Consider the following 13800-nt stretch of genomic DNA (forward strand, 5'->3'; position numbering starts at 1 on the left):
TTTTGAGAATTTATATATGCTGTCTATATTTTGCACTATGGCCCCTTTTTACTAAACTTCAGTAGCGGATTTTAGTGCAGGGAGCCTATGAGCGTCAAGAGCAGTGCGGGGCATTCAACGCAGCTCCCTGCGCTAAAAACTGCTATCACAATTTAGTAAAAAGGGAGGGGGTATATTTGTCTATAGTTACCGAGGTGACATTGCATATTTTAAAGTCATCTGCCTTGATCTCTTTGAAAAAAATCCCAAATATAAATTAACATTTTCTCTGTTTTTTATAATTTTATTGTTGGTAGATCATTTTGACTTGGTCATTTTAAAAGTAGCTCGCAAGCCAAAAAAGTGTGGCCAGCCCTGCTTTAGTGCATCTGGGCCCTAATCTCTTTTTTTGGAATATATTTAAACTATACATTTTTTAAATAAAACTACATTTCATGGAACTTTTTTAAAAAATTATTCAGTAGCATCTTCTGTCACACAGAGTGATCAAGGTGACTAATACTGCCTTAATTTTCTATATCTCATTTTTCAGTTATGTAAGTTACCTTGTAGCCCCCGTTCTGAGCTCTTTGGGGAGGATAGGATATAATATGAATTAAATAAATAATAGTGGAAGTTGGAGGTTTAGTGTAGTTCATTACAAAGTTAGTAATCTAGATCAGTGTTTGTCAACTCAGGCCTGGAGTACTCCCTTGCCAGTCAGGTTTTAATGTATTTGCATATAATGAAGGTAGTGTATGCCGATTTATTGTGGATATCCTGAAAACCTGACTGGCAAGGGTGTACAGGATAGAGAGTTGTGAGGGGACAGAAATCCCCGCCTGTCCCCACCCATCCCCATAAAAAGCAGCAATTTCTTTTGACAGGATGATCAATTCCACAGTTTCTTTTGTGTTTGCGCTGCTGTTTTCCTTGTGGAATCTCTTTGGTGGAACCTTTTTTTTGTTTTCTCTCTTACTAAGGTTAACGTGTCCATGGATGAACCCTGCTTCCAACGCCTTCTGTCCCCGTGGGAGTCCCATTGGCTAGAGGGGGATCCCCGTTCCCATGCAGACCTCTAGTACAGGACCAAGTTCAGAAACACTGATCTAAACACCCTTTAGCTCTTGAAATGAGCTGTTAGAAATTGAATCATGTTTTCCTGGCATGCCTCTGTGTACTTTGCTCTGAGGCAGCATAGCTTATATTAGGGCCACAGGCAATCCATACTGAATATGCATGAGAGATTTGCATGCCTGTTACCTCCTTTATATGGAAAGCTCTCATCCATATTCAGTAGGGATATCTTGAAAACCCAACTGGCATATAGATCCATTTGTGTAGCCCTGGGTTTTGTTTTTGTTATGTTCTTGATGTCCACCTAGATGGGGTATTGAAAATTTCCCCCATTTGTTTGTTTAGTTGTTGTGTGAAATAGTGTTCATATATACCAAGGAACAGCCTATTAGTAATGATTTGCAATACATGCCCTTTATTTGTACAGTAAAGGGGCATATACATATGGTCTAAACTCAGTTGCAGCACCTGGAGTCTAGACCAGGGGTGTCCAACCTTGTGGCTTCACTGGGCCACATTGGCTGAAAAAAATGTTTCTGGAGCCACACAAACGCTGCAGCAAGACGGTAAACAACTGGGGGCAGCAGAGGAAAACACTGCATCACCCTCAACCAGAGCCACACAAAATACTTAACGGGGCTGCAGGTTGGACACCCCTGGTCTACACAATACTGTGACCCACCTGTTATTTGAAGGGTTCTGCTTCTTCTTCCAGTACAAACCAAGGTTCTTGTACTTGCATGCCACCACATAAGTTTGCTTGATCTGAGTTCTCATTTATCTTTTGGATTATATATGCTATTCTGTTTTGTTTTCTTCCCTCCCTTAACAGAGTGATGGTGTAAAGCAAGCAACCTACCTCGCTCAACGTTATTGCCATAAAGCAGTAGCTGAGATCAGCAAGTTGCATCCTTCTCCTGAGAGAGATGCTCTTATACAGCTTACAGAAAGTGTACTGACACGGAATAAATAAGAACTGCAAGCTCCTTCCACTCCTGGCAGCTATTCCCCCACCAGACTGTGCCTAAAGTGTTATACAGAAAAGGAAGCTGGGCTTGCTTCTAACACTGATTACAAAGCAAATGTAATGTTTTAAATCCAAGGACATTGACATGTCACTGGCCGTTATGTACTGTATTTTTTTATTTTATAATTTTTTGAAAAGTTTTAATTGAAGGAAGCCAAAGTATAAATGTTAAAATCCAAATTAGAAAATCAAGATTTATATTGCTAATGCTGTGTTGGCATTCCTGTTATGGGTGACATTGTTTACACTGTTAATCTATCCATGTACAGAGGCCAATATGAAAATAAATACAATCAATGTATTCAAAGTACCCTCTCTCTTCAGCTATCACATTTCCTCCAACAGCCTTGAGGCATAGTTAAATTGGTTAAAAATTACACCGTTTTTGTACAGGAGAATGGTTTATTATAAAAGACTGTACATAAATTTTAATTAACAGGTTATATACAAATTAAAAGAATTTTCCCATTTTAAAAGAAATAGACAATCCGTTAAGAAATAGAATGAAGTATTTGAAATTAGATACAATGACTTTAGGTGGTAGAATTTTCCCCAATTATATATTATAAAGCAGAAACTGTAGAAAGCCCATACTACCAGTACAAAGCCCCTCCATCACTGCTTTTTTGATATTTAGCAGTTGTGTTAACAAAATTTCAACTTTAAAACCAATCTATAACAGAACATAAGTTGGTGGAGGAAGCCCAAATAAATTCTTGCAAAATACTAGAAAAAAAAATCAAGGCTGCAGTTTTAGTCTATCTATAACAGTATTGAGATGTCTACCTAACTTCATCATCCTCATCCTTTGGATGTTCCAAGTGATATAGGTGTAATAAAAAAACATGACAAGCAGAATACATTACTGTGGATAAGTGTGAGGAGGAGATCTGATTTATGCTACCCAAAGAAGGTATCTACAGGATGTGCTTAACATCTCTTCTCCACCTTAAAAGTCCACTAGATTAAAATATGTTGGTCCTATTACATAAACTTACTGCTTTTAATTTTGGCCCCTGTCAAATTAGTTAAGCTTGGCACATTACTAATAATGCAAAACAGGAATGGGCCTTGTACTGGTCCATCGTGTAATTAAAAAAAATAAATCACAAATGTCAGCTTTAAGAAGCCTTTATAAGTGGTGTTACAATATTCAATTTCAAAAACTGAAATAGAAAGATTCTGATTAGCTTAAGTTTTACAGTGAGATGGACAATGTACTCTTTATAGACAATGCTGTTCACAATGTTAATACCTCTTTACACAAGGTAGTTTGAAGTTAAGAATTTTAAAAAGGGGAATGTGTAAAGTCTGTTAAACAGATACACCCACAGCAGATAACTCCAGTTTTCTAGCTTGCATATTTTTACCCTTTTAATCATCAAAACATTAACAAATAAGGCTACAATAGATTCTTTTCAGTAAATTTTGTATGATATAAAAAGTCATAGGATTTTGCTAAGCCAACATTTCATATTCTTATGCCACACAAAACCAACAAACTAAATTAACAACTTTGGTTCACTTATGTATTTAGGAATGAAAAAAATTCATAATGCAAATTCACTCATTAAAAAACCAAGAACAAATTACAACATATATCTTAAGACCAATCATTTTTGTTTCACATGGACACCTTAGAGACTCAACAATTCTTTATCATAAACTTTAGTGCGAGTACTCCAGGCAATAATTACAACAATTTGGAAGCATTTTGGATTTTTTTAAAATATATTTTAGTACATAAACTTGTATGCATGCTTTAAACAAATATTCTAGTTTAAGAATGAGTCATAGTTTAAACAAAGATAATATGACCAGCACTAGCAAACTTCATCCAGATTTTCATGTGTTAGTCTAACTTAGTTTCCATGCGGCACTGAAAAATGTAAATGGCACAATATGAATCATGATTTCATTAAATACTATACCCCATTTCCCCAGAATATGTAGGCTGGTCAAAAAAACAACGCATAAGTAAATACATAAGCATAACCAAATGTAGATAGTTAAGATTACCAACAGACAAGCTACACATTGTGAGCCCAATCCACCAAACAATATCTGGCACTTTAAGTGTAATTAAATTCTGAAGGCTTATATCAACCTATCAGATTAGCCAATTCAGGTCATCAACATTCTTAAACAGCCAGATATTAATTGCAAAATAAGACCTGATTTATACAAGTTATGTTCATGGATATACATTCAATCATACCCTTAAAAAAGCAATTCTCAAAATAACATTTTGAGAATTTGAAACATTAATTTTTACAAGTTTCATTAAATAATCACAATTTTTCAAGTGGTATGATTGAATAAAGGTCCCATCTCACTGATCAAATGTTAATATTAATCAGCATAGTGCATGATAGTTTCAACATAATTCCCTGGAAAAAGGCCAGTCACTCCGTTAGAAACCCCTTCATACCAGCCATCATCATTTTTCTTTATAACGTATATGATTGAACCTTCCATAAAAGACAGCTCATCCTCCTTGTCCTTTGAATAGTCATATATTGCAACAACTGTGGATTGAAAGCAGAACCCAACAGTAAGTAAATACAACATCACAGAAGATCAAATCTCAGTTTTATATAACTTTGTATCCCAATTTATGATTTAATGGAACTCTACCCCAGTGATAGGCCGCGGCTTTTACATTGATTTTGCAAACCAGCCAAGTGGGTGCGGTTTGCTTAAATGGGGTAGCCTATCTAAAGACATGAAAACTCTTTAAAATCATGTACTTTTAAAATCATCTCCCCGTACCTTTTTAAAATCCTGGCTCACTCCGGTTTCTCCCTCTGTACTTCTGAGTATCCTGCGCCGCTTCTGTAATGGCTGCTGTCAGTTCTCGTGAGTCCTGTGAGAATTGACGGCAGCCATTTAGGAAGCGGCGCAGGGCCAGGCTGGAGCGCGAAAGCTCGCTCATGCCCTGCACCGCTGGCTGCGAGATTGGAGGCAGCAGTCCAGCAAGAGAGAGACCAGAGCGAGCCAGGATTTTAAAAAGGTACCAGTACATTCGCTCCATAAGGTATTAGCTTGAATAGATGCAATTAAATAACTCTGCGGCTTATAACATGGGGCGACTTATCTTAGTTTTTAAATATAAATCAGTATTTTTTGCGGCTTATAGAATGGGGCAATACAATATTCTTTCATCTCTAAAATTAGAGTCTTATTGAAATTTTCTCACTGTGTACCTTGGGAACAAAGAGGGCACTCTGTAGAAATTTCTACAAGTTTGAAACTAAAGTTCAATCAGAGGTGGTGTGTTTTAAATTTATTATTTAATATAATCTATGACAGTGAAATTAGATCCTAGAGTATTACATTTCCTCAAAATTCAGAATTTTAGTCCAGGAACAAGATTTTGCTGCAACTGTATGTTCTACCAAAGGAGATATAAGGAAGAGGGACTCATATTTGACACTTTAAAAAATATATAAAGAGTGTTTCTTACCTTATTAATATATTTTCTATTAGATACAGATGGTATGCTGAACCAAGGGTCTTGCTCCTGTGGGTCTATTGCATAAGAACATAAGAATTGCCATACTGAGACAGACCAAAGGTCCATCAAGCCCAGTATCCTGTTTCAAACAGTAGCCAACCCAGGTCCCAAGCACCTAGCTAGATCCCAAGTAGCAGTGGATTTCCCCAAGCCATCTCAATATGGTCTATGGATTTCTCTTTTAGGAAATTATCCAGACCTTTTTTAAACTCTGCTAAGCTAACTGATTTTGCCACATTCTCTGGCAAAGAATTCCAGAGTTTAATTACACATTGTGTGAAGAAATATTTTCTCCGGTTTGTTTTAAATCTACTATTTAGTATTCGCATGTCCCCTAGTCCTAGTATTTTTAGAAAGAGTGAACAAGCGATTGACATCTATCCTTTCCACTCATTATGTTATAGACCTCTATCATATCACCCCTGAGCTGTCTCTTCTTCAAACTGAAGAGCCCTGGCTGCTTTAGCCTTTCCTCATAGGGAAGTCATCCCATTCCTTTTATCATTTTTGTTGCCCTTCTTTGTACTTTTTCTAATTCCACTATATCTTTTTTGAGATGCAGCGACCAGAACTGCACACAGTATTTGAGGTGTGGCCGTACCATAGAGCAATACAAGGGCATAATACCATTTTTATCATTGTTTTCCATTCCTTTCCTGATAATTCCTAACATTCTATTTGCTTTCTTAGCAACCGCTGCATTGAGCTGAGGGTTTCAATGTATCCTCAACAGTGACACCTAGATCCTTTTCCTGGGCAGTGACTCCTAACATAGAACCCAGCATCACGGAGCTATAGTTCCTCTTTCCCACATGCACTTGCTCGCATTAAATGTCATTTGCTTTTCTGACGCCCAGTCTTCCAGTATCTCAAAGTCCTCTTGCAATTTTTCACAATCCCCTTGCGATTTATCAACTTTGTGTCATCAGTAAATGTAATTAGCTCACTAATTATTCCCATCTCTAGATCATTGATAAATATGTTAAAAAGCAGCAGTCCCAGCACAGACCCCTGGGGAGCCCCACAATTTACCCTTCTCCATTGAAAAAATTGACCATTTAAAAACTCACTCTATTTTCTGTCTTTCAACCAGTTCTCAATCCATAAAAGGATCTTACCCCCTATCCCATGACTTTCTAATTTCCTCTAGTCTTTCATGAGGTACTTTGTCAAATGCCTTTTGAAAATCCAAACACAAAATATCAACCGGTTCACCTTTATCCACATGTTATTCACCCCTTCAAAAAAATGCAGTAGATTGGTGAGTCAAGATTTACCTTGACTAAAAACTATGTTGGCTTTTTCTCATTAATCCATTCTTACGTATGTATATGTTATCAAAATACAAATTCTTTTCAATCCTCAAGATGTAATTTCAGCAACACTACTCTACTCACATAAGCTCATAGCAGTAGAGCTTTATGTGTCAAATTGTCATCGGTCCAAAATTGTAAATTCCACTTTCTTTGTATTTCATAAATATCATAAATAGCTTTGTTCAACTTTAAAAGCTTAATTTCATAACCAGCTTCATAAATAACTTCTTAAGCTCTGTTTTATACAAAAATCCACTTATCTTTAAAGTTTATTCAGCATGATATGGGAGGTTTAGTCCAACATGTTTTGCCCGTGGCTTTGTCAAAGATCCTTTGACAGAGTATTCAGCAAAGTCGGCTGGCAATGGGCGATTCTGGGGAGGATCCTTGACAAAGCCACAGGCGAAACATGTTGGACTAAACCTCCCAGATCATGTTGAATAAACTTTAAAGATAAGTGGATTTTTGTATAAAACAGAGCTTATGAAGTTTTCTAAGAAGTTATTTATGAAGCTGGTTATGAAATTAAGCTTTTAAAGTTGAAGAAAGCTATTTATGATGTTATTTATGAAATACAAAGAAAGTGGAGTTTACAATTTTGGACCATTGATGATTTGATACATAAAGCTCTACTGCTTTGAGCTTATGTGAGCAGTGTCGCTGAGGTCTGGGAGAAATTACATCTTGGGGGTTGAAAAAAAATTTGTATTGTGAGACTACTATCCTCAAGTATACTTGAATATTAGGAATACCATCCTTTATTTGAACTACATATGTTATGTCATTTTGTTCTTTATAATAGTCTCTTCCATTTTGCCCGGCCCCAACTCACCGGTCTATAATTTCCCAGATCACCTCTGGAACTCTTTTTAAAAATAGGCATCATGTTCACCACCCTCCAGTCTTCCAGTGCTATACTGGGTTTTAAAGAAAAATTACTAACAATAGCTTTGCAAGTTCATTTTTCAATTCTATCAGCACTCTGGGATGTATACCATCCAGTTCACATGATTTGCTACTGTTCAGTTTGTCAAATTGACCTATTATATCATCCATTCTTACACAGATTTGTGTGAGTTTCTCTGATTCATCAGAATTGAATACAATTTCTGGCACCGATATCTCCCCTACATCTTCCTCAGTTTCCATCGTTTCTGTTATTGTTTACTAAACTATATAATGTCTGTCTTCCCTATTTTATATTGTACATCGCTTTGAACTCTTTCAAATTGAGATACAATCAAATTTTTAAATAAACTTGAAGCCCAAGACAAAGAATTCATTTAATCTCTCTGCTATGTCCTTGTCTTCCCGAGAGCCCCTTTTATCCTTCGGTCATCTAGCAGTCCAACCATTCTCTTCCCGGCTTCTTCCTTTAAATATACTTAAAGGTTTTTACTGTGTGTGTTTGCTTCCAACACAATCTTCTTTTCAAGATTTCTCTTTGACTTCCTTATCACTTTGCATTTGAATTGACATTGCTTGTGTTGTTTACAATTATTTTCAGTCAGATCCTTCTTCCACTTTTTGAAGGATTAAGAACATAAGAATAGCCTTACTGGGTCAGACCAATGGTCCATCAAGCCCAGTAGCCCATTCTCACACTAGTATCTGGCCAAATCCCAAGGTGCAGCAATATTCCATGTTATCAATACAGGGCAAGCAGTGGCTTCCCCCATGTTTTTCTCAATAACAGACTTTGGACTTTTCCTCCAGGAACTTGTCCAAACCTTTCTTAAAACCAGCTACGCCATCTGCTCTTACCACATCCTCTGGCAACGCATTCCAGAGCTTAACTATTCTCGAAGTGAAAAATTGATCCACTTGTACCTGTTCTATTCCACTCAGGATTTTGTAAATTTCAATCATATTTCCCGTCTCTTTTCCAAGCTGAAGAGCCCTAACCGCTTTAGTCTTTCCTCATATGAGAGGAGTTCCATCCCCTTTACTATCTTGGTTGCTCTTCTTTGAACCTTTTCTAGCGCCACTATATCTTTCTTGAGATAAGGAAACCAGAATTGAACGCAATACTCCAGATGAGGTTGCACCATGGAGCAATGCAGGGGCATTATAACATTCTTAGTCTTGTTAACCATCTCTTTTTTAATAATTCCTATCATCCTGTTTGCTTTTTTGGTGGCTGCTGCCGCACATTGGACAGAAGGTTCCATCATATTCTCTTCGATGATACCCAGATCCTTTTCTTATGCGCTAACCCCCAAGGTGGCCCCTAGCATCCGGTAACTGTGATTCAGGTTATTCTTCCCAATGTGCATCACTTTGCATTTGTCCACATTAAATTTCATCTGCCACAGGCTTCCAATTTCCTAAGGTCCAACTGCAATTTTTCACAATCCACATGCGTTTTAACAACTTTGAACAGTTTAGTGCCATCTGCAAATTTAATCACCTCACTCGTCGTTCCAATTTCCAGATCATTTATAAATAAGTTAAATAGCACCAGTCCCAGTACAGACCCCTGCGGCACTCCACTGTTTACTCTCCTCCATTAAGAAAAATGACCATTTAACCCTCTGTTTTCTATCCGATAACTAATTCCTAATCCACAACTGAACTTTGCCACCTATCCCATGACTCTAATTTTCTCATGAGCCTCTCATGAGGAACTTTATTAAAAGCTTTCTGAAAATCTAGATACCCTATATCAACTGGCTCACCTTTATCCACACCTTCAAAGAAGTCAAGCAAATTTGTGAGGCAAGATCTCCCTCAGCTGAACCCATGCTGACTCCGTCTCATTAAATCATATTTGTCTAAGTGTTCCACAATTTTATTTTTTATAATCATTTCGACCATTTTGCCCGGCACTGAAGTGAGGCTTACCAGTCTGTAATTTCCCGGATCTCCCCTGGAGCCCTTTTTAAAAAATCAGCGTAACATTGGTCACCCTCCAATCTTCAGGTACTACAGATGATTTTAGCAACAGGTTACAGATCACTAATAGCAGGTCAGCAATTTTAGTAAACTGGGATGTATACCATCCAGTCCTGGCGATTTATCACTTTTGAACTTGTCAATTTGGCTTAGTACATCTTCCAGATTCACCAAGATTTCTTTCAGTCCCTCCGCATCATCACCCTTGAAAACCATTTCCGGTTCAGGTAGATCTCTTACATCTTCTTCTGTAAAGACCGAAGCAAAGAAATTATTCAGTCTTTCTGCTATGGCCTTATCCTCCAAGCACCCCTTTTGCTCCTTGATCATCCAATGGTCTCTTTTAGCTCTAATAGTTTCCTTCACCTCACTCATTAATCACGCTGGCTGCCTTTTGCTCTTTCCTCCTTTTTTGATACATGGAATATATCTAGTCTGGGCTTCCAGGATGGAATTTTTAAATAATAGCCATGCCTGATGTATATTATTGACCTTTGCAAGTTTTTTACCATTCTCCTCATGTTATCATAGTATCCTTTTTTAAAGTTAATTGTTGTATTGGATTTCCTATGTAAACTTATTACCTCCCTCACCTATTCATGTACTCCACTAAGAACTAGATCTAGAATTGCTGCTCCTCGTCAGTTCATGAACCAGCTGCTCCATAATAGCAGTCCTTGATTTCATCAAGGCATTTTATCTCCCTAGCATGCCCTGATACATTTACCCAGTTAATATTGGGGTAGTTGAAATCACCCACTATTACTGCGTTACCCAGTTTGTTAGCCTCCCTAATGTCTGACAATAGGAGTTACTTAACACTGTTTTCAGTACCTCCTCCTCCCCTGCTGCCCTCAGTCAGTTAAGTTTCAAGTCTGGCAACAGCCCTACAGGAGGGGAATGGGGAACCCCCAAGATCTGCTCGTAAGGATAACACATAGCTCACACCCACACCACAATGGAGAGGAAACAAACAAAACAAATTTTATTAGCAAAAAACTGTGGAACTCTGGGGAAACTTCAAGTAATATATACAAGCAATACACAGTGACTTCCAATTTACAATAACCAGGAAAAAAAGTCAGACGCAGAATGCAAGCAGCAGTAGGTCCAGGCAAGTGCATCGACAATGATGGTCAGGTGGGATTGCAAAACCGAGGCTCTAAAATAGGAATCCCCTTGAGCTGCTATGTTCACCCTATAAAACTTGGTGAAGGGACGACCAAGTCGCTGCCCAGCAAATCTCATCCAGAGGAATAGTCATGGCCAGCCTAGGAAGAGGCAATCCCTTTCATCGAGTGCACTTGAAGCGCGAAGGGAGGCTGCCTACCGCAGGCAATGTAGCAAGACGAAATAGCTGACTTGATCCATCTAGAAATAGTAGCCTTGGAAGCCAGTCTCCCCTTCTTAGCCGGATTCTCAGCATGAAGAGGTGGTCCAAGAAACGAAAGTCATTTGTAGCCTCCAGGTAGCACAAAATAGCTCTCCTGACATCTAGCAACTTCAGGATTTTGTCCTTCTTAGAGCTCGAGGGCTGGAAGGCGAACTACCTGGCTGATGTGAAATGCCAAGTTCGGAGACACACTTCACTGAAGTGATGGCAACCAGAAATACCATCTTGATAGTCAAATTCATTAAAGTGACATCCTGTTAAAGCTCAAACGGAGCCCTCTAGTCCTACCAAAACAATGTTCAGAGTCCAAGACCGTCAGGGCTGACGAAGTGGGGGGCTGCAGCCTTAGCACATTCTTGAAGTACCTGACATCTGAATGCAAAGAAAGAGATCATTGGAACTCTGGGATCTGAAATAGGAAATTCCAGCCACTTGGACTTTCAGTGAGGAAACCGCCAGTTCCATATCCAGAACTTCTTAAAGAAAGGACAGGACAGCAAAGCAAGTACTGAAGACCTGGTAGGATCCAGCTGCTCCTTGTGTTACCAATGTTGAAAGGTATCTAATGTTTTGATTTATGCCGCGAATGTGATAGGTTTCTTGGCTTTCAAAAGTGTACCCCATCAGATATGGTTAACTCTTCTGGCTCAAAGCCAAGCACTCAAGAGCCATGCCGTGAGACCAAAGCACTCCGGATCCTTGCAGAACGATTGGACCTTGAGAAAGACGTCCCTGGGACAGCTGAAGATGCATCAGGTCCACATACTAGGGGAGTCAAGGCCAGTCTGTGGACACCAGAATAACCTGTCCCTGATGCTTGACCACTCTTCTCACCATGGGCCAGGGAGGAAATACATACAGTTCTTCCATCTAGCATAGCTGAACCAGTGCATCAATCCCTGTGCTTCCGCACTAATATCTGTGGATAAAGAATTACACCACTTTCCTGTTGCTCACTGTTGCCATGAGGTTGAAGGTAGGGACGCCCCACTAGTCAACGATGCTCTGAAACACCTGAGGTGAGAGACCATTCTCCTGGGTCCAGAGTTTGCCTGCTGAAAAAGTCTGTCTTCATGTTTTGTATTCTGGTGACATGACACACAATGAGGCCAGAAGATGTCCCTCTACTCAGCAGAAGAGAGCTTTCACCTCCTTCAGGAGACCGACACTCCTGGTGTCTCCTTCCTTGCTGACATAAACCACTGCTATCACACTGTTAGACAACCGGGGTTGAAATTGAATCAGCGCCAAGTGAATGGCCCGGAGCTTCAGCCTGTTGATAGACCAAGGATGCTGTGATGGGATCCATCACCCCTGCACTGGGTGATCCTCACAATGTGCTATCCAGTCCAGAAGGCTGGCATCCATTGTCAGCATGTGCAAGAGTTAGAGGCATATTAAGAAGACAGACACTGTGAGTGAATCCACCAGGCCATGCTAGCACGGGCCTCCATCATCCAGGGCAGTTGAACATGCAGAAGATCCCTCTGCAGAGACCAGTGAGAGAAGAGAGAGTGCTGAAGGGGCACATATACGTTCTCGCCTAAAGAACCACTTCTATCATAGCTGCTATTGAGTCCAGGATCTCAAGATAATCCTAGGCCAATGGAGAGCTGAAATTTGTGTCTCAGATTTGTCTGCATGCCTCTGGAAGAAACAGTTGGCCACGCTCTGTGTCAAAACAAACCCCCAGATACTCCAGGGATTGGATGGACTGCAGCGGGCTCTTCTTTAGGTTGACAATTTATCCCAGAGTAGAGAATGACACGGGGAAAAAATCTGTCCCCGTCACCGCCCACCATCCTCTGCACCGCTCCGTCACCGCCATTCCCTTCACCGCCCCGTCACCGCCACTGCCATCCCATTCACCGCCCCGTCACCGTCACCGCAGCATGCATAAAAGCCTCAAACAGGTATGATTTTATATACTTATCTTTATTAACGTATTCCCATGGGTTACATACTGAACATGTGCTGGATTCCTCCTTTCTTGCAGCACATGTTCAGGAATAGGATTCAGTAACCCATGGGAATGGACACAGCACACTAGTACTCAGATTAAAAAAAAAAAAGAACCAGCTCCCAGCTCAGCCAGACTCCTGTCTCCAACCGGTCAAAGAATCCACTCAGATTAAAAAAAAAAAAAAAAGGACCAGCTCAGCCAGACTCCCATATCCAACCGGTCAAAGAATCCCACTCAGATAAAAAAAAAAAAAAAAAAACCAGCTCCCAGCTCTGCCAGACTCCCGTCTCCAACCGGTCAAATAATTCCCCCCCCCCCCCCCCCCCCCCCCCCCGCCAACCCTGGGCAGACAAGTAGTAGGAATGTGTGCACCTTACCTCTACTTGTAGCGCCGAAGTTTTCAATGAAATTTCAGCTCCTCCAAGTCTGAAGCAGTGACTCCTCTCCAATCCAGGCAGCGACTCCAAAAAAAATCCTGGGCTTGCCTCTCAGCTCTGAAATCCCGATTTCCAATCGCTACTGCAACCCATTAAATATCATGTGTAGCAGTAGCAATTGGTCCCCTTCTTGAGCAGGAAAGAACTGACTAATGAGGAGCCAGAATATTGAAGGGGGCGGAGTCAGGCAACGTGC

At 39.8% G+C, this 13800-nt stretch overlaps 2 protein-coding genes across 4 annotated transcripts in view; one reads left to right on the forward strand and one right to left on the reverse strand.

The window, feature by feature from the left end:
* Positions 1–3170, forward strand: part of PDSS1 (decaprenyl diphosphate synthase subunit 1) — a 74813-nt gene extending 71643 nt beyond the window's left edge. For both annotated transcript variants that reach the window (XM_033931415.1, XM_033931416.1), the window contains exon 11: positions 1889–3170. In XM_033931415.1, coding sequence (XP_033787306.1) covers positions 1889–2029 — 141 coding nt within the window. In that variant the 3' untranslated portion in view covers positions 2030–3170. The remainder of the gene's footprint in view (positions 1–1888) is intronic.
* ABI1 (abl interactor 1) overlaps positions 2472–13800 on the reverse strand; it is a 216405-nt gene continuing 205076 nt past the window's right edge. For both annotated transcript variants that reach the window (XM_033931414.1, XM_033931413.1), the window contains one exon: positions 2472–4611. In XM_033931414.1, the coding sequence (XP_033787305.1) occupies positions 4436–4611 (176 nt within the window). In that variant the 3' untranslated portion in view covers positions 2472–4435. The remainder of the gene's footprint in view (positions 4612–13800) is intronic.

Source organism: Geotrypetes seraphini, chromosome 2 (genome assembly GCF_902459505.1).
Source record: "Geotrypetes seraphini chromosome 2, aGeoSer1.1, whole genome shotgun sequence".
NCBI classification, from domain to species: domain Eukaryota; kingdom Metazoa; phylum Chordata; class Amphibia; order Gymnophiona; family Dermophiidae; genus Geotrypetes; species Geotrypetes seraphini.